At 43.6% G+C, this 21,298-nt stretch overlaps 1 protein-coding gene across 2 annotated transcripts in view; it reads right to left on the minus strand.

Annotated features, from left to right (window-relative positions):
- Nucleotides 1-998: 998 nt before the first annotated feature.
- Nucleotides 999-21,298, minus strand: part of LOC109857577 (serine-rich adhesin for platelets-like) — a 48,921-nt gene continuing 28,621 nt past the window's right edge. For both annotated transcript variants that reach the window (XM_020434043.1, XM_020434033.1), the window contains 2 exons: nt 7,070-7,222; nt 999-5,064 (listed from right to left, as the gene is read on the minus strand). In XM_020434043.1, the coding sequence (XP_020289632.1) occupies nt 4,093-5,064; nt 7,070-7,222 (1,125 nt within the window). In that variant the 3' untranslated portion in view covers nt 999-4,092. The remainder of the gene's footprint in view (nt 5,065-7,069; nt 7,223-21,298) is intronic.

Raw genomic sequence — 21,298 nt, forward strand, 5'->3', positions numbered from 1 at the left:
GAAGGCGAGGGCGAGAGAACGACAGAGAGGGAGAGAGGCATCAAATAGAGAAGAGGGAAAGAGGAAACGAAGAAGATAGCTAGCTGGGGGGAACGTAGAAGTTGATGGAACGAGGTCGCTACAACGCTGGCAACAGCCGGATGAGTAAAGACTGCATTACCTATGGTACCTCTTCGCAGAGAAACGATCCTCGCTCTACGGCGAGAGAGCAGGTGAGTCGTCGTGAGACGACGGGCGCTGCCGCCTCTCTCCTTTGTTAAAGGCAACACGATCATTTCGTCCTCTTTGTTCGCGATATTAAAGTACGTCAGACGCCGAAGCGACTGCTTCTATCTACCGGGAGTAAAGCAGAGGGTGGGAGAAAGGGTGAGGTGTCAATTGCGTTCGTTGTTCCTGCATGAAGTGCAAAACCGACCGTTCTTCCTCAATGTACCTTCATCGATCGATCAAACTTTTTCGCGAACACTTTGAGTGGCGCTTGTGTACATAAATTTATAATAATACTTACGCTTATAAGATAGCCGCTTGTTGAAATATACTTGAACTTTCCGTGTTTGATGTGTAGGTCCTTTTTTTGTTACACGTACAATATAAAATATGTATATATATATATATTTATATACACAATATATTTCTTCTATATATATACAAATATTATATATATATATATATATATATATATATATATATTTAATGACTTAACCGTACATGATAACATATCGTGATATGATCAGATAATATTGTCGAGAGTAAAACAGTTGTCAATTCTTTTAATTATTCTTTAGAAAAAAAAAATGCATCAATTAAGTAATTACTAACGATTATGATTGTAAATGATAAGGTTAAGTTAAAAACATGACACACATAAAGAAAAGGAACAATCACATATGGTTGGATGGGATGTGAATTGGAATATTGCAATTCTCGAGTAATTCAATTTTATTTTCCTGTCTGACTCTGGTGCGCAATTATAATATAAATAATATTCCTACAATATCGTAATGTAATATTCACATAATAGAATAATATCTACTAATTATAATAATTATGATAAGAGAATGAAAAAAAAAAAAAACGATAAAAATAGTAGTTACTTATGATCGTTGTATATAATAATAATAATAATGTCGTAAGAAAAAAATCGCTATCAGAAATATAGCGGCGCGCTTCTTTTCGGAACAGGTATTGGTACTATGATACAACGATTATATACAAAATTATATATACATGCATATAAATACATTAGATATATATGCATGTATGTATATGCGGTGCGACAACTCTTGAGGGTTATCAACCCTCGTCTACTTTCACGACGATTATCGAACTTCTAGTACAGTAGAGTGCACCATATCGTTCCGCGTGAGGGGAAGTAATTCTCCTCCGGCCGCCTCCTATCGCGCTCTGTTCTCTTCCGGTCTCCGCTCGAGATCCGATCTATATACTGGCGCGATCGACAATACTGATGCAATTAGATTAGTTGTTAGAATTGTAATTTTTTTAAAAATGCTGTGCTAGCTTTCAAAATTTCAAAGTCGAAAAGCAAGTGTTTTGTAAAAAGCCGCAAATCGATCTAAAACTTATCGGAAACTTTAGAACTATTGCTCGCGCATATAGAACTGCATATGGATCGAATTGCCGCTGGCGGAGACCGAAGAAAAACGGCGCGCGGTAGTAGGAGGCAGTCGGAAGAGAACTACTTTCCTTGACGCGGAACGATATGATGCACTCTACTGTACAGACTGGTTTTGTCAAGCACATCTTAAGGCCTATTGCGTTAGCGGTATATTCTTTTCTCCTGCACACACACCACACAGCGCTAACGACACTCTATATCGTACACGAAAGACGAGCTACTTTGAGTAATATACAGAACGCTAGACTACGTACACAATCAGGACGAAACGGGTTTCGCCTCCCGAGGACCGTCGTCGAGGTCCCGATATCAGAGGGAGGAGAAGGACACACAATCGATTTATTAATTGCGATCGAATCGTCTTATCTACAGCTCTATAAAGACGGGTCGCTCTCGAAACTGAGAGAGCTCGGAGTTGATACCGCCTTTGGTATACAATCGAGTCTGGCACTGAACAAGTTATTTCGCAAAGGCATCCGAGAATCTGTCTCAGTCGTATAATACCCGTAAAATTAAAATAAAGAAGTAAAATTAAAATAAAAAAAAAAATAAAAAAAAAACAGAATCATGTTTATTTTAATTTTCAAGTAAAAGCTTTTTTGAATACATTAAAATGTCAGTATATATCGCGCACGTTCATAAGAGACGACAGAAAATTAGAAAACGAAGGTTTTTTTTTTTTATTTAAAATCAATTTAAAAAAATATTACTAATATAATAGCAGCGCTTATATAAATTTCGCCGTTGAAATTTAAGATTGATAAAATAAAGGTTTAATCTCCCCTGGCTGAAATAACGTGCTCAATTACGCGGTCGCGCCGCGGTATCGCCAAAAAGTCGCAGCGCCGATCGCGCCAATAATGCGATAATTAATACAATGTAACAAGAGAAGCTGATCTCGGATAATACCGGATCGACCGGTTCCGCGAAACGCAACGAGACGAGACGAATCGCGCACGCTTAGGATCGAGACGTGTACCCTCATTGTGTCTAATTACACGTGATAACATTATTACCATTATAAGATAGGGCGAGGACGCTGGTTAGATGCAGCCGGTCCTTTTCCCATCAATGAGACGTTACTCGACCGCGTATTAATTGATGTTAATCCAGACCATCGGAGACTACGAAAACATCATATCGCACAAATAGAAACCGAGATTCATTTTTTACCTTCTCGACAAACATGATCTTTTCCGCAGACTAAATATTAATTTCTTCGAATAGATGCAAAATTAAAATACTTTATCGTTAGTGTAAATTATTATCAGCAAATTCTGGAACACGTTTACATTTAGTCGCGTCGGACGCCTTAAAACATGAAAGATAATTCGTCAGGTCGACAACGACGCCGAATGTTGTCGAATTCATCGGACACCCGCAAACGAGAATACGACCCTCTTTTTCTTTCTCTCTCTCTCTCTCTCTCTTTCTCTTTCTCTACGCCCGTCTCGCTGGTTCGTTGAATATTCAAGACCTTTGCGGTGTCGCCGCGCGGACTGGTTCGCTTCTGACTCCGCTTGAATGGATCGATATATTGCCGTCGAGTCCGGCGCGGCGATCGGATCGCGACCTAACTCTCTCCGCGTAACGGATCCCTAAATATCGAACATAGGAAGCGCCGTGCGAATCCCTGACACATCGACCCGTATTTCGACAGACTCGGGAATTATTCCGCTCGCTTGGCCCGTCATCTATATCGGGCCGACGTCGGATGCGGGCAAGCAAGCAAGCAGCCGGCTGCCGGCCCGGTAGAATGAAATGTGTGACAACGAGCACGACGACAATAATCGATCCCGTCCGGTTCAATATGTAATTGCGTCCATCTATCGTTTCGCTGATGGAAGACGAAGTCGAGTCGCCATTGCTATTTGCGTACGCACGTCAGTCATCAAAATACATACTCAGAAACGGATTAAAGATAAAGACCGCGAGATCGACGTTTTGTCACCCAAATGCACATTAATAGTATCTGTGCGTTTTCTCATGATTATATTTCGCTCACCGATTATTTCTATTTGTTTATGCACGTATAAAAACCGATTAATCTGTATATCAATTAAGTGAACGAAAGAATTAATTGTTTTTGTCCGTTTTTAGAAATGGAAATTTCATCTTGTTAAATGCAAGAATCAATGAATGATTTGTCGGATGTGACGTTGGAGATGTACACAAAATGGTCGAATTTCGCTGTCTGTTTTAAAAAGTCCGATTTCCGTTGTGTGACTTTCGCGAGATACCTTAACAATCGTTAGATGATTAATTGAAATTGACGTACCTGAATTGTACGCTCAGTCCAACTGCTAAGACAAAAAACGACTCTAGAGATACTAATTTGTCAGAGATACTAATTTGTCACCTTCATCACACACAATCGTATTAGAAGTGTCTTTCAAACAGTTCTAAAAAAAAAGCTACCAAATTAATACGTTCTCCTTTTCTTCCTCTTTGTTTCCTCACGAAGAATTCTCTCCCGTCTGGACCGACACTTCCGTGCCCATCATATTCGCGAGTGCGATATTTGTGGGTGCTGGTGGCAGCACCAAAGGACTCGGCATGGTGATCGATGGTCTTAAACGCTCAGTGAGCGCAAGCATCACTTGGCAATGCAGCTGCTGAATAGTTGCCAGTAAATTAAGGTTTGTATCGATCAGACCTGTAGCCGGGGAGAACCTGTCGTTCTCATTGGTTTCGGTTTCTTCGGCGAGGGTTGATTCGCTCGCCGTCGACGGTTCGGTCTTGATCTCCGTTTTGGGCACCATCTGGGACATCGTTTGCGACGCGCTGACGATCTGCCTCTTTTCTTCCTCCTGTTCCTGGAGTCTCTGCTGATGCTTCAAATATGAAGTTGTTATGGGAAGGCTGTAATCGATAGCCGTTTTCTTGGGATCTAGACCGGGATTCCATGGTGTTGATAGCGGTACCGACTGAGGCGAGGGTGTCCGCTGCAGCATTCGCTTTCTTTTCGACGACGCTGAACTCTTCGAACTTCGATCCGAGTCGGGTGTTCTTCTTATATCTCGAATCGGCAGTGCGTCTGAACTCGCGAGAAAACCACTGTTTACCGAATCTTTCTTCAACAGATTCGTGATGCTCAGCGGATTGTACTTCTCGTCCTTATCCCTGTCAAATTTGTTCGTCGCGTTCGTGGCGTTCTTTTGATGCTTCTGGTGCCTATAATTATGCGCATTCTTGCTCTCCGACGTTGAATGATGGCTGCTGTCTCGTGTCTTGGAACTAGCAGGCACCAGCGATGATGACGCAGCTAGATGGGCGCTACCAGCTGGATTGGGGCTCAGTTGTGTTGATTGCGGCTGATTAGATAAGTTCGTTGGACTGGGCGTCCGCGGACTTCGCTGACATTCCGTGCAGCCGAGCAGAAATCGCGTTACCGCTTCTCGGGGTAGGAATGCGTACGTCTCTGTAATCTGCAACAGAGAGAGCGAACACACATTCTTCAGAAACAGTTCGGAGTTCTCGGAGACTATTTGTCCTTTAAGATATTTCCGCGTAAATACATAAATTCTTCCGTTTGATGTTAAAAGATAGTGTAGAATACGAATCAATTTTATTATAAAAAAAAAATGTGAAATTCAATGTGTATTTAATGTATGTATATTTTCGGAACATCAATTTCAACCGATTCGAATAAAATTGGTTTGAGTCGCCGTACACGTAATAACACGACTGCCATTGTCAATCGACGACGGTAATGCGAGCGCGAATGGCCTTTCTCGAGCTTTCATCTTCGCGAACGTATCGCTTGTCACGTGGCGGCGTTTTACGCGCAACGCCCACTGGGGAAAATTCATGAGCGGTATAACGGAACTTTGATGTCTTCTGCGAGAGAAGGTGTTCAACCGGAGGGATGTTTCCCGCCTCTCTCTTAATAGGAAACGTTTCTCTCTGAGGAGGTGGAGAGGGCGGTATAACTTAATCAAGGAAGATGGCAGTCTTCGCGAGAGCCGACAGAGGTTGATATGTACGTGCGCGTATAAATGTACGGGATTCTACGAGGGTAGTAATTCGATAAGATTTGCCGGAGACTTCGTGGCAACTTTGTAGAACAAAAGAAGAAATAATCTAAAAAATCAAAATAAGAATGCTTTTTTCTGTCCTCACTATTTATCTATTATCAGTATTTCTACAGAAAATTTCTTCATTTTTCGATCGCATGAATTTTGTGTATAAAAAGCACGAGTGTCTCTTGACACGTACGACATGAATCGAGAAACACATCCTAGAAATGTCAAATCAGCGTCGAGATAAAAGTGGCAACAATCAATATCGAGAGAATCGATTGTGATTATTTACATTTTTTCTGATAAGAAAATCGAAACTGAGCAAATTTCACAGTAAATAATTTAGTATCATTATGCAAATAATTTCTAATTTATACTCATGTCATGGTTAGAGAAATGAGAGTTTCGTAATCTTACGCATTAGTTACGCGGAAATTGATTTCTAAGTTCGAGCAGCGAAAGGTACACATAGTAATGAGTGCGCGGATTGCACGCGCGTTGAAGGCACAAACTGTCAAAGGTGAGGTTGCGCCACTGTATGTACATATACACAGGTTGGTCAGCTCGCAACCCTTACGATGTAATAGCAGCAACATGAAATCCACCACTCTCGGCGCAGCGGCGGCGACGAATGGTGGATATCGAGTTGCGCAACGCGCATCGTGACATAACGCGGGCTCCTCTGGAGCCGATGAATCCCGCCACCTAACACGCCGACTTGAACGTAAAACAGTTCCACCGTCGCGCGAACGGTCGAGTGTGTGAGTAAGCAGGCAATGCAACAAGTGTCCTGAGGTTTTGAATCACAAGCAGATCGCGGCATGCGAGAAAGAGAAAGCAAGAGAGCGAAAGAGATGAGAGAAAGAGAAAGAGAGAGAGAGAATAGAGAGGATGAGAGGACGAGAAGAGTGGGAGGATGGTTGTAGGGGCTGACGATGGAGAATAGAAAGAGACCGCGTACCGAGAGTATGAGATAGAGAAGGTCAGAAGAGAAGAGAGGAAGAGAGAGAGAGAGAGAGAGAGAGAGAGAGAGAGTGAGAGAGAGAGAGAGAGAGAGCAAGAGAATAGATATGATACCCCGGAGAGAGGTTTACGCGAATGCGCGCCGGAACATGTGAGATGACGTGTGGTATCGAGTGTTCGACGCTTGAACGCCTCGATGCTTTCCCTCGGGAACGGTAAATATCGCATGTCGCGGGCAACCATGCAAGAATTCATCGCGTACCGCCGATAGCACCCGAATTCGGAATTCGATTGTTCCTGAATCGGCGGATACTTTGACTTAGCGCCGTGTCTTATATGCGATAGATCGTATTGTTTGTGTAAAGACACAAATATATCAAAATTTCATAGTTTCAGTTTTATATTTTTAATTCCAATAAATAATAACAAAGTTGCTATTATAACTTACCGTCCTGTAAGTCCGTTTCTGGCCGGCGTGTTTTCCAGGACGTCCTTCGAGATCAACGTGAACGGCATGAATGATGTCAAAGAAATTCTCCACAATCGCGACTTTCTTGTATACTTTCCCGGATGGAACGGTGCCTTCAGCGCCGCTTAACATCTGTAAATAAAATAATATAGAAATTATAAAAAATCATGTTTACTTTTTATTTCTTAAATATAAAAAAATTAATTTATACAATTAGAAGACAACAAGTTATCAGTTAAAATAAAAAATAACACACATACAAGATTTTCTATTTTAATCAATTTTGTTGTTTTCTAATCTTTACAACAAATTACATATAACTTGAGCATCTTCAAAAAATTCAATTTTATGAATGCACATATTACTCTTCAACGAGTTTTCTTGCGCATAAATTTATTACGTTTATACGCCATCTGGTATATGAAAGATAACTTTATACCCCTTTCGCAGTCGGAAAACGTGTTCAGTTCTCTCTCCTATCCGTTACCGACTCCAAGTCTGACAGTCCACTTTATCGACTACTGGTATGTCAGACTTCTACGATATTAGTAATATCTACTATCGGTAAAGCAGATTTTTGCAAATACTTTTTTAAACAAACACATTCTAAAAACTTACATAAGTTTTTTATTTCTATTTATTTGGGATCTTAATTAAGCAATTTATTTAATCTATTAAAAAATGTATACACACATATAATAATCTCATATTATTTTGTCTATTTTTTATCAATATGTTTCGTGCAGATAAGTGTTTATATTATTAATTATCTAAGTAATTGCAAAGACAGAATAAAAATTTATTTGATAAAACTTTACTTTTTTAATAACAAAGTACATAAGTTAAAAAATTATTAAACGTATACAATTTTGATATCTATCATACAGTAGCATATTTGTTTTTAATCAAAATTTATGCCATTAAGATCTTGGTTGAATAAGATTGGTAGATCTCACAATTTATCTTGCAACGCGAGAAACGTATCTTTATAATCATAGTCCAATCTCTTCCCATCTTAAACGCATTAACAAAATTTCTCGTCAATCTCACAAAATTTACTTGTTCCTGTTAACGTGATCCGGGCGGTTGAGAACCGCCGCGTTCTGCGTAATCTTAATTAATCTCTTCCTAAGTACCGGCATCGCCCGCGGGCATGGTCGCGGTCAGATTGTTCCGGCGAACTTTGCGACCTCAAGAAGTTCGGCGCGCATGCGCGACATTATTGTATTTCCCTAAACACCTGTTGAAGGGTGGAAGTTGAACTCGTGGAGTTTAGTGCTCGGGCTAAGTGGCTGTGGTCAAGCGGGATAACAATAGCGACACCCAACTGACCATATTCGCAAGCTGGTAATTCTTCGGGAAAAAAATCATTGCGCTCATCTCCGATCTTTAGTAATTAACGCTCGTGCAAAATTCTTTTTTCAACAAGTTTTTAGACGTAATTAACGATTCCAACGATCCGTGATTAGTACAACAAAAACATCACAGATTATTTAGAACGTTATATTATTAATCCTTTACTTTCGAACAGAGAGATGTATGTTCCATGAATTGTAATGTTCTTATTACAGTTTTGGAAAATTACAACAAATACGATAGTTCAATAAATATAATGCTGAAATTATTCCAATTATTATGAGTATAAAAATTTTAGATGCAACAGACATTGGATAGTGCATCAGAGGGTTGAAATGCGGAAGTGCGTACGCGCACACGATAGATGTCTAACCGGAGAGGCTCAAAGGACTATCGAGGATAAATTTAGCCCTTTATCCGAGCTGTGCCCTCAGTGCCGCTCCAAGTTACACGACCGAGCTAATTAAGCATCTCGACCTGCCTTTACTCATGGTATATATCTGCGTCAATGATTGGACGATCGTCTAATGCATCAGTACTCATTGAATCAACATCCTCTCGATCAAAGGAACCTAGAACTGACTATATAGATCCTGTCAAATTATCAGGAAAGCTAGAGATCGATCTCAGTTCCGCAAATGTCCTTTCCGAGATAAAGACGAAGAGATAACCGCATTTATCTCTGACGTTTAACGCTTAAATGGAACCGTTCAATTTCGAATTCTTGTTCAAGATCGTGGCGCGATAATCGAATAGTAGTACGGAATAAAATCGTTCTAATAACAGCGATTACTAGAAAGTACAATAAGTAGAAGAGGCACAACGTTGGCGTAAAATGCAGATCTAAGATATATTAAAAAAAAAATCGAATTTTGAAGGAAAATAATGTGGCCTCTCTTTCAAAACATCTGTTATTTAAATTTTAAATTTCCAATTTTTTTAACGATTTACAATTCTGATAACTTCACGTACAAATCGCATAAACGTTATAAAACTATAGTCGGTTTTTATAATCAAGCGATCTATCGTAAAATCAGATAGCACGGAGGCAATACCGGCGGTGAAAGAACGCGTTGAGGAGATGCGTCTCGATGCGACGAGGCGGTCCAGAATAGAAACGCGTCAGCGCCGACATAAATCCCTACGAGGCGCGTGTGAGACTTGGCGGGGCCAAGTTTTGCGGCGCGAGCGGCGCAAACGAAATCCGGGGTATAGCGGCTGTTTTAAAGCCCCCGCGGACCGCGAGCGAGTTTGCATTTTAAACGAACGCGAACGTTGCCGCCGCCGCGGCGCAATGCCGAGGGGAGAAAACAACGCGACACGGCGCGACCAGCGAAGCGGATTAAAAAAATTCACGAGGGAGTCGCGCCGCCGCTCGATGTCGGGATGCCACGGATTGTGCGCGCAGGCAGAAGAGAGAAAAAGAGGGAGAGAGAGAGAGAGAGCGAGAGAGAAAGAGAGAGAAAAATGGTTACACATACCGGGTGGTCTGTACGGACCGCTTCCGCTTCCGGCGCAGATAGCGGATACAGCCAAGTACTTGCGCGAAAAGAAACGCCGACGAAGAGAATGCGGCAACAGTGTTGTCGCGTCGGCAAGAACTTTCAAATATTTCCGTTCTCTGTGAGATATTAGCGTGCTATCTAAGCGGCTGAAAGTCTCGTGATATTTCGGTTTTCACCGTAGGTGAATGCGTACAGAAGACTGCGTCGTGAAGAATCTAATTGTAATGCTAGGAACTATACGTACAAGTGTATAACTTCCATATTAATTGATTTACACGAGTTTAAAAATGTTGAATTGCAATATGCGATTTTATTTTCCCTGATACAATTTCATTGTCTTGTTTTTTATTTCCCGATCACAATGATAGAAGATTTGGATCACGAGAGCATTTATTTTTATGACAATACGCTTCTTGTCGATACACCGAGATGAAAAGTATTTTTCGCGCGTGTGAATGTTTGTTATACTTAAACAACGACGATTTTGCAAAGTCATGAGTAATCGACCGACGCGTTCGTTGTCTGCCCGTTTGTAAAAGACAATCCGCGAGTTCGGTCGCGCGTTCGAGAGAAAAGTGCCTATCAACGATACGAGGACGACCGCTTTGTGGTAGTCTCGGCTATTGAAACAGTACCAAAGTGGCGTCGTAACATTGCATAACAACGATACTAGGATGCGACGGGAAAGTGGTACGGCGTCGTTCGTGCGTGCGCACGATCTAGGGGGGACGACCGTTAAATATTCTCTCAACGAGGTCGGATTACCTCCATTACACCCGGCAAGCGACGATGATAACGACAATGGCGATACGACGACCCGAGCAGGCGACGACAGGCAGGCCTAACCGGAGTACCGAGAAGTCCTGATGCAGTTTTGCTGGCACGACAATCGCCCCGGCTTAGGATATCAACTCTCGTCGGGGTCGTTTCTTCGTCGCGTCGGAGTCTGGGAGGCGTGTGATTGGGTTAGTTTTGGTTTGTTGGGACGGGACACGGTTGGCCGGGCCACCCAGTAGCTATTTAGATAAACGACCGGTCCCTGTTGAGTGCCGCGGGATGCCAGAAGAGAATCCGACCGGGAGGAATGAAAGAATGGAAGCGAGAGAAAAAGAGAAAGAGAGAGACAAAGAAACACAGTATGTGTTAACCGTAAACGAAAACTCGCAAGAAGAAAACTCCTAATCGGAACGTCAAAGTCATGCTCAAGAAAAAAATGTATTTCAGATTACACAAAGAAATATGTCGAGAGAGACAGTACAATAATTTGTTCAAGCTGTTCTTTTTACTAGATCCGGAATTTTCTCACATATTTTTAACAAAATAAAACGTGTTTGTGAATACACATTTAACTATGAAAAGCATTTTTCTTGCAATTACAGTCGTTCTTCGACAATGAATTTCTTAATATATTACATGAGGGATTGTGAATAAGAGAAATTCACATTCGATCATGTTCAAGACTTTCCCAACTGAGAACTTAAGAAAACATTTCACATATGAATTTGTCTCCGACAAATATATTGAGTTTTCGGAGATATCGCCGAAATTAAATATTTAGACGACATCGCTTCTGACACGCTTTGTCTGAATATTTCCGCGTCGGCGCAGCACCGTTATAATCTAAGGGGAAGATATTAGAAAGAGAGCCGGATTTTCGATATTGGTTCGGTGATATCGGTTTGAACCGGGTAGACGCAATATCGAATCCATCCTCCGAAATCGCTCCGAAGCAATTTCGAACTTTTCCACCGTGGCCGTGGTAGCTTCTTTGGTAACTCGAGCCACCGAACACGGGGAAAATTTACAACAAGAGTATCGCTCGACGCTCGCGGAGCGCAACACGCGCTCACACAATTGACGTCGGTTCATGATACACGTTGACGATACAATTCTCTTCGATTTTTACGCACCGGCGAAACCGCAGCGCGCTAATCGTGGTTTTTTTTGTTTACCGACAGCGATTTTCCCCGCGGCGGTTTTATTTGCGCTTTTTAAATCTAAAAGCGCCAGATCGCGGATTTTTCCGATACCGTACGCTCTCTTGGTACATCCCGCCAACCGCGTTATCGAGGTCAGACCCACTATAAAGCGTCCCATTAGCTCCGGTCTGTACTCGCGTTACACCCACAAACCGCGGAAGATCGATACAGAAAAATGCAAGCGAAACTTCTTCGTATCGCCTAACAGTAATCCGTTTTGTTTTTAGCGCATTTGTGCTTTGTTATTTTGAATATTGAAGCTTCTAAAATTGTAACTCTATCGTGTGACATTTTTCATAAATATCCGAATATCAAAGGAAAATTGCTAAATTCCATTATTTCTGAAGGCAAAATCGAAATACGTCTACGGAAAAGTAACTGTCATTTTGCAATATATCTACAAAAATGCAATATGAACTACAACGTAGTTTTCATCTTTTATATTTTCGATCCATAAAAAAGAATGAAGAACAATTTTCCTCAAAAATCCCATTTTCAGCGTCTTCGTCGAAAACGGGGACCGCTTTATCGCGATCGTAGGCTGTCATAAAGTGTCCCGGCACCTTCTTGGAATACCGGGCGAGCCTGAGCTGTGACACGAGGGAAGAGACCAGTCGGAGACCCCCCTCTGCGGAAACGCGGGAGGGAAACTTTCATCGCTCTCTCGGCCGACCCTAACTGTCCACTCGTAAAGCCACTCGTCGTCGTCCCGAGAGCCAGCCGTCCGTCCGAGTGGCTCCTCATCGCATCGCTAACGACGGCGACGACGGCGACGACGACGAAGCGCGCGCGAATCGATAAGAGAAGTAGGCACGCGGCAACGGCAAACTCACACGAACGCGCCGACCTGGAATCCGACACGGCCCGTGACCGGAAACCGATCGCGCGCCGGCCGCGCGGCCAATCATCCGAAAAGCCGCGTCCGGCACGCTCGCAAACCGAACTATGCCGGAAAACCGGAACGGTCGTCCTGCCCTCGGAAATGCCACCGGTGCGAACTCCGAAGACGCCTCGATGAGATATTGCGCTAGCCACGATAATAATAATCATCGTCGTCGTAATTTTACGCTCGATAGTTATCTAATTATCAGCATTTATCTCTCGCAGCCATTACACAAATTGACAAATCGATGAATTATTCCTCCTTCGGATATTAAAACGTGACTTTCAAATCGGTTATTATACATAAATGTGTGAGAAATTGAAAAAGAAAACAAGAAACACTTCGCTTTTACTTGAATTAATGCCAAATCGAACAATTTTTTTAAAACAAAACTTTCTCAAGAAAAAAAAAGCAGTTAAGTCATTTTCAATTATTATTCTGCACTTCAATGATTTTGTGATACATATAAATAGAGACATTTGCTAATCAACGCGTCAACTAAATGTCAATCTCATAATTTTGTCATATCTCTCCAGAAAATTCTGCACTTTCCATGTAACGCATATCGAATATTGAAAACTATAATCTCTCGCTTTAATTTTTGAATATCAGGTGAACTCAAAACTCCTCAAAACCATTTATAAATGTTCCCAAACATGCGGATTCTTGAGCTTTTTGTTTTTACCAGACGACACGTCTCATTGAATGCTACGGTTGCGCGGCGGTGTGACTGAAATGAATGAGCGAAATACCGGCGCTCTAACGCGTTTAATTGGCGGTCGAATAATTATAACCGATGGGCAGTATCACGCTTGCGTAACTCGGTGTCACGGAATGTCAGATGAACGCGACGTTAAAGTCGAGCCGACGTGTGGCGTGAGCGAACGGTCGCGTTTTATTATAACGTTATTACGTTTCATCGTGACGTTTTGTACCATCACAATGACGATGCGAAATATCAACATTTAACCCATCATCATCGTGTATCCTATCGGATCCTACAGCTTCTTTCATGCCACTTATAAAAAAAAAGTGCCACGAGATCATGTAACTTCTTCATTAAACTCTCTTAGATTCTCTAGTTTTTTTTTTATCTAACACCGAGAGATTAATCGTGTCTAACTGGCACATGTTATAGCGAATACTCCTATCACATCGCATGTACGATTGAACCCGTGAAATAAACGTTTCAATTTGATTTGATAACGTATTATGACAAGAGAAGTAATACGACACAATAAAAAGATATAATATTTGCACGAGTGTTAACGTCGAGTTGTGATGCGTAATCTTTCTCTCAACGTGGTTTATTATTTCGCGCTAAATCGCGCTGAGCGGGGTCATGTTAAACTGTCATGCGATTCCCGACGAGAAGACGTCGTGTTATCGGCTGTTCGTTCTCTTTCTCCCGGCGTACCGTCACGCTGACGCAAAGTGAAACGAAGCGCGAATCGCTCCGTATCTCCGTCTTCTCTCCCTTCAACACACGAAGAGAGATCGCGATCCTCCATCCATCTCCACGCGGCTCTCAGTCTGTGTCACGGATCTCCCGGCGCTCGTCGCGCATCGACCACGGAACGAGGAGGAAACTCGATATAGCGTACGTGAGACTTTCAGACGATCATTGGCGCGCAATGCGCTCGTAGTTGAGCAACATAATTTCGGCCTTGGGAATTACGATCATACGCGCGGAGTGTGCGTGCGAGTCTCGGAGAATTCAAAGAAGAAGCAAAGGGCGCGGATGAGGGAGATGGAAAAAAAAAAACAAGAAGGAAAAGAAGAAGAAGAAGAAGAAGAAGAAGAAGAAGAAGAAGAAGAGGAGTCCGGATCCAGCGTCGAAGAGACTTGACAGCGAGCCTAAACGGAATAAATTATTACACGAGCTCGTCGCCGTGGTCCACCCGTCCCCCCTTTCGTTCCCTTCTTCTTTCTCTGAGGACGGATGCCACCCCGCCGTTAGCCGTCGAGTGTGCGGGCCGCCCTGCCGGCACAAAGATTCATATCTGACTCGGGGGAGCCCCCCTCTCCGAAGCCTCCCCCCAGCTACGCCTTCGAACGGGACCCCTAAAGCCCGGAGCGGGACGAGATCCGGACAATACTAGTCCATCCGGTTAGCGGCAACGGCCGCGGACTAAACTTCGGCATTCTCTACTCTGCCTCTCGTCGACCTCTCTCTACCTCCTCCTCTTCGCCGCACCGCAGCCCGCTCCGTCTCGCTCGCTCTCGCGCAGGCGTCGCTCGGAGCCGCCTGCGGTGTCGGAACGGAGCAAGCGGGACAGCCGGAGCGTAGGGGGAACGACGTGGGACGGGGGTACACGAGTGGGAAGCACTTCGACGCGCGAGCGAGTGAGCGAGAGCAAACGAGCAAGGGGAACAAGGACGGAGCCGCGACAGACTGGAAGCCACGAGGAGATGCTACACACGCAGAGCCACCCCATATCCGTGTTTCGAGGGACGAGGATGGAAAGAGGACGTACGAAAAGAGAACCGCGGAAGAAGCGAGACAGAGCGGGACGGAAAAGGATACCGACGCGGTGCGCGGTGGAACGGCGTTGAACGGTGGTAGAAGTAGCAGCGACGAAGTAGTGACGGTATGGCTATGCGGCGGTGGAGGAGAAGGAGGAGAACGAGAGAACAGGAGGAGACGGCGGGGAGGCGGAGGAGAGAATCTCCGGAGATTCCACGCATGGAGAGAACCGCGGAGGAACGGGCCAGCCAGACCGGGCCGCCAGCCTTGTTGGTTGCACGGAAGGCAGGCAGCTGCCAGCCAGCTTACCGCCGCCGCGCATTATACGGGACGAGGGAGAGAAGGAGAGAGAAAAACCGCGTCGGAGCAAGAGACACTTAAACGGGGGGGAACGTTGGGGGGGTTAGCGAGAGCGCGTGAAAAGAGTCGTGGCGAGTCTGTGGAGAGGGCCTCCCGAGTCTCTCAGACCGGCCCGTGAGGCTTGCCGTAAAAAGCGCGCGCTTAAAGAGAGACCTGCTGCGTGAAACCTATATCACGCGCGAGGAACCGGTGCGTTATACCGAGGCTCTGCTCTCTCCGCAGATCGGCCGGCTAATATAATATCAGCGACGCCTGGAATTGCGATAAACCCTCGGTCGCGCCGTCCCGACCGTCGCGCGTCACGGCCCGCCGGCTCTAATTAGCGGCTCCACATCGGAAATCGATGCCGGTGTGGCCGCGCCAATATAGCACTCGCGGTCGATTAAGAGCGTGTCTCGGCAAAAGGTAAAGCGCGACTCTCACCGGCGATGCGCATTTATGTTTCCATTCCTTGAACGTATTCTCAGCAAAAACGCTAATCCCGTCGATCGAGTTTAATTAACGATTCTGTATTGAGAATCGATACGCACCGAGCGACGGTGTAATGTAGTCGATTAAGAACATATCTCGGATAAAAGATAAAAACGATGTCTAGAGCATTAATGTTCTTTTACACTTCTCTCTTTTTTTTTTTTGAACGTGTCTATATTTAAAAGGGATGAGGATATCTCTCGATGCAACCCATTGTTTTAAATTAGCGGCTACACATCGATTACCGATACGGTATCCTCGATTAAGAATTAGTCTTGATAAAATCACAGATTTCTGATAACTATCGGCTTATTATTTCTGTTCGCCCGGCAATATTCCAATGGTCACACCATCCTGATGTGACCTGCAGGCTCTAATTAGTGACTAAATATTGGAAATCGATGAGTGAGTTGCCGATAGAATATTCGTGATCGATATTATGTGTCGCCAAGCTTTAATATTCATAATAAATTCATATCAAATATATATATATACATATATATATATATATATATATATATATATATATATATATGCATATATATATATATTATACATATGTACAAATGTAACAGTAAATTTGCGAATTAGATTATATTTAACTTCTCTAATAAAATTCGCGGATTTGCATGAAACGCTAATACAACAAAATTCAATTAGATGATCTTTAACGAGTACGAAAGAAAAAAAATACACAAAGACGCGGTCAGCACGTACAAAGTTTTAGACTCGAAAATGCTTGTTTCAATCAAAAGAACTGGATAGCATCGCTGGATGATTTGCAGGAGTCAACGGGGTCATCTGCCGACGGAAAGAAAGGTCGCGAACTCTTAGACTGCCTCTGGCACGGAATAGCTCGCAGTCTTGGAACGGTACCAGGAACTTTTCGAATACGGAATCCGCGATTTCTTTCGGCCAGAAGCATTTAGGACCGAAAGTTTATGATAACGCGCTGGACTCTCTCGCGATGCGCCACGAACAGAGAACCGTTTACAGAGAAATATTCTGCGATATTTTCCGGACTTTGAATCCCGTATATGATTAGCCATTCAAAGTCATAAGCGTTTTACGCGTCTCATTCCAAAAAATATCAACGTCAGCGAATAATAAAGGTTTTCCAATTGCATTATGATACTCTTTTCGTGAAGAATTTTGAATTCGTTTGAGATAGCACCAGCCAAATTTTATTTTCTAAGACAATAACGAGAAACTATATCTCTTATTTTCACTAATCTGTTCAAACATATTGTAGATCGTGATTAAATCCTAGATTAATCATTCTAGAATCTCTCTTTACATATATTGTCGCAGTAAGTCAGCCCCGATCTTAGACCATCTTACAGTAGTTCAAAAGCGAAGTCAGTCAGCAGCTGGTGGTTTCCCAGCAAGCCTGTCGATAACGAGTCACGAGGGACGGGTTTCCGTTGTTCAACCTCGATTTACGTGAAAACGCCGGCGGGGCGACAAACGTATTACGGAAGTGACCGCGCTTCTGTCCTTGCTCTCGTTCTTTCTCTCCCTCCTTTCTCTCTCTCTCTCTCTTTCTCTCTCTTTTTCTCTTTCTCTTTCTGTTTCTCTTTATCATGCCGTCTCTCGTTCATCAAGCGGGTGCGTGCGCGTATTTGCGTGTCCTTCTATGGTTAGCGACCAAAAAAAGTTAAAAAGTGGAGAGGACCTCCACTGTAGTTCGCGTTTCCACCCTCGTCGACATTGGGAGCTAGGAGACCACGGGATAGAGAGCACGATTCCCCCGCAGTCAACGCGAACGATATAAGCCCACCCCCACCGCGCTTGTTCTCTCTCTCTCTCTTTCTCTTTCTCCCTCTTTCTGTCTATCTCTCTCTCTTTCTCTCTCTCTCTCTCTCTCTGTAGCCGTCTGTCTACCCGATTTACCCTCCCCGTGACACCCTCCGAACTCTCGCGTCATCCGTCGTTCGTCCTCTCTGTCCGCCTGGCGTGTCGGATTTCTGTTTGCGTTACCGTGTCACGCATCGAGCCTCGAATTCGATGGTGTTCTCCCGCATACACATCCGCTCTGTTCGCTCTCTACGGCACACACGCGTCCCCATTCGACGTGCGTGTGTAATCCGGAATCTCTCCAGCGAGACATTCCGGCTAATAATTCCTTATTGCCGTAAATCGCGAGAATGCTCATCGAACCGTTCGTCCGCTCGCGCGCTTGCTCGCTCGTTGGGTTTTCGATAAACCGGTCGGTGAGTTCGATTTACGCGCGCCGCGCGATATCCCGTAGTAATGACTCTCCTCGGTATTTTTAATCAGTAACAAATAGCGCCTGCGATAACCACGAATAATTGGATACGCGGTGCGGTATAATTGCGGACACACATCTCAGACAAAAATACACATTAACAATAAGAATAATGAAATTTAAAAAAACAAAATGGTCGCATTTATTTTAACCGTATGACAATAAAACACTTCACGTCTTTGCGTGAAATTTTCGAGGATTAATTACAAATGAGTGATAGAACGAAAGTTAAGCTAAAGACAGTCTGATGCGTGTATAAAGTTTATGCGATCAATCTTTAATTACTGAATCACGAATGTAGTGCTTACCGCGAAGGTTAAAGAGTACATCGTACAAGTGCGCACCATGAAACTCATCGTTGATACAATACGTGTGTATTAGTTAGCTCTCGTGTGCGTGTATGTGTGTAATATATGGGACGATGAAACCCCGCTGGAGGTTGCTCCCATTTACGTCATTTTATTATAACGGCGCCAATCAATTATAGCATTAATATCATTTCGCGCCGAGTTTGATCAGACATAAAACCCGCAGCCATTGACGAGATAGGAAATCACATACGCATCAACAATAATCGGTAAATTATCATCATATTATTATCATCGAGCGAGAAAAACATTCCTAATAGAGTCTCTTATTCCGGCACGAACAATTCAGGGATCTATAAAATTAAAGATGTTTTCAACCAACATCCGTATATCGCGTTAGAAATGTGTTAGAAAAAAAAATGAAGTTTACAAAAACACATACAAGTGCTTAGAATCTAAGAATCACTCTCTATAACGTACTGACGCCCGATACGTAAACGAATCCTTCGTTCCCTATCCGCCCAAGCACGCGACCATAATTGAACTCGACGCGGTCGCATTTTGCACGGCTAACATCGGTCCGGAAATATCCAGCCGCGGCGTCTGAATAAGGAAAGCCTGCGCGCTCGATCATCGGGCGTGTTCGATGCGATCCAAGTTGCGGTGTGTAGCTTCGGAAGTGGCTTCGCCTATCTCGTTATCCGGTCTCGGATCTCTGCTCTCCGGCGAAACGGTAGCTGCTTGTGCACGGTGCTGCGTTCGCGAAAAGAGAGAGAGAGAGAAGAAAAGAGACACAGAGAAAGAGAGAGAGAGAGGGAGAAAATTCTCGCGTGCGGCGAGTCGCATGATACGTACCGACACGGAGATTCCCGGGCACGGCACTCTGCAGTTCTCGGGTCGGAGGTTTCGCTCGCGCATGATTTGAAAAGTTGATGGAAACGGCTCGGAAGATGTAAAAGCTACGGCGCGCCGCCTCTTCTCTCTACAAAAGGCCTTGCTATCCATCTACTCGTGCGCTCGCACTCCGCGTGCAACGCATTCCGCTCTCCTCTCCTCTCGCGTCACCCATCAGCGCGGCACCAACCTCCACTTATTCTACGCGCCGCACGCTTTGTTTTTCCGCTTTCCAACGTTATCGCCGTCCTTTATGTGTTCCCGCTCGACGTTCCGATACGCCGTTGCCGCCGCCGCCGCCGCCGCCGTCGCCGCGAGACGACGACTCGTCGCGGAAAAATAGCGTCGAAACAAAAATAGGAACTGTAGATCGGATTGTGAAAACAAATTTTTTACGAAACATGTGACGAATTAATAACGTTAATTAATGCATATTAATTGCGTATATGTTAAGATACTTTTCTCTCTGAATAAATTATTTAAAAACGTGTTAAGTAAATTGAATGTTTATTTATTACGCGTGCGAACACATTTATAAAATCGTATATAAAGTCAAGAATTAACAGAGCTAATTAAAATGAAGATAAAAAAAGATATATATTGTTTTAGAAAAATCCCGATAGCTGAAGCAACTCTGTTTATATCAAGATTATGTAATGAAAACAAAGAGATCACATGGCTATTTGCTTCTATGAGATTGTTCGATCTTAATTGTTTCATCGTCAAGATCGAATGCATTAGATGATCCGTAGAACAACTTCCTATCCTCGAACAGAATCGGCCGCATCGATATGTGATGCCCGTCGTCGGCGGTGTGTAGCTGTTGCTAGGTACCGCGATATCTGATTGCATGCGGGAATATCGGTCCCTCTGGACTATGGGCGATTCAGTGCGGCCCGTATCGACCTGTACGAGTATCGGCGGATCGAAGTGTCTTTCCGCGAATTTTGAACGCTTCCCTCGGCATCGGCAAACCAGCTACAGAGTTGTCCGAAACGATAAAACACACTGGCAATTTAAATACCTACCCTAAAGTTTACAAAAACTCAGCAGTCGCTTTTTCGCTTCACTATACGTGCTTATTTCCCGTGATGAAAAAAGCCTCGTCAGAAAAAAAAAATCCAACTTGATATTTATAAACATCAGTTCAGAAATATACGAAAAACTGCAACGGAAGTATCGAGCAAAAGTTTCTGAATTCCCTGCATTTGATTTCATCCGCAAATTATTTCATCAAATTAAACTTTCTTCTCCCTCTAAATATGCAAAAAAAAAAACTCCCAATTTTCTAGTATAAGTTTTCCACTTGGTATTCAGAGCATGGCGGAATTTAATCAAGTCCATCACCGACGCGTGATAAACTAAGAGCATTTTGTACGCTTCACGATTCGCCAAGTCGGGCGATAATTATATATATATATATATATGTATATATGTATATATATACATATATGTATATACATATGTACATTCTATATATAGATATAACGCATAAAAAAGTAAATCGCCGAGAAAAATCTGACCAAAAAAAAATACTGACGTTCTTTCAGTGTCAGTTTCATCGCAGACTGGCGTGATAGCTGCGCGATTTCGCGGCGCGATCAATCACCGTTCTCGCTCGCTCGCTCGCGGTAGCTTCCTGGCGGGCAACGGCAGCCGGCTGCAGCTGCTACCGCGGATGCTGTCGCCGCTGCCGCCGCTGCTACCGCTGCCACT

This window comes from Pseudomyrmex gracilis, unplaced genomic scaffold (genome assembly GCF_002006095.1).
Source record: "Pseudomyrmex gracilis isolate BER0280 unplaced genomic scaffold, ASM200609v1 scaffold_5, whole genome shotgun sequence".
NCBI lineage: Eukaryota > Metazoa > Arthropoda > Insecta > Hymenoptera > Formicidae > Pseudomyrmex > Pseudomyrmex gracilis.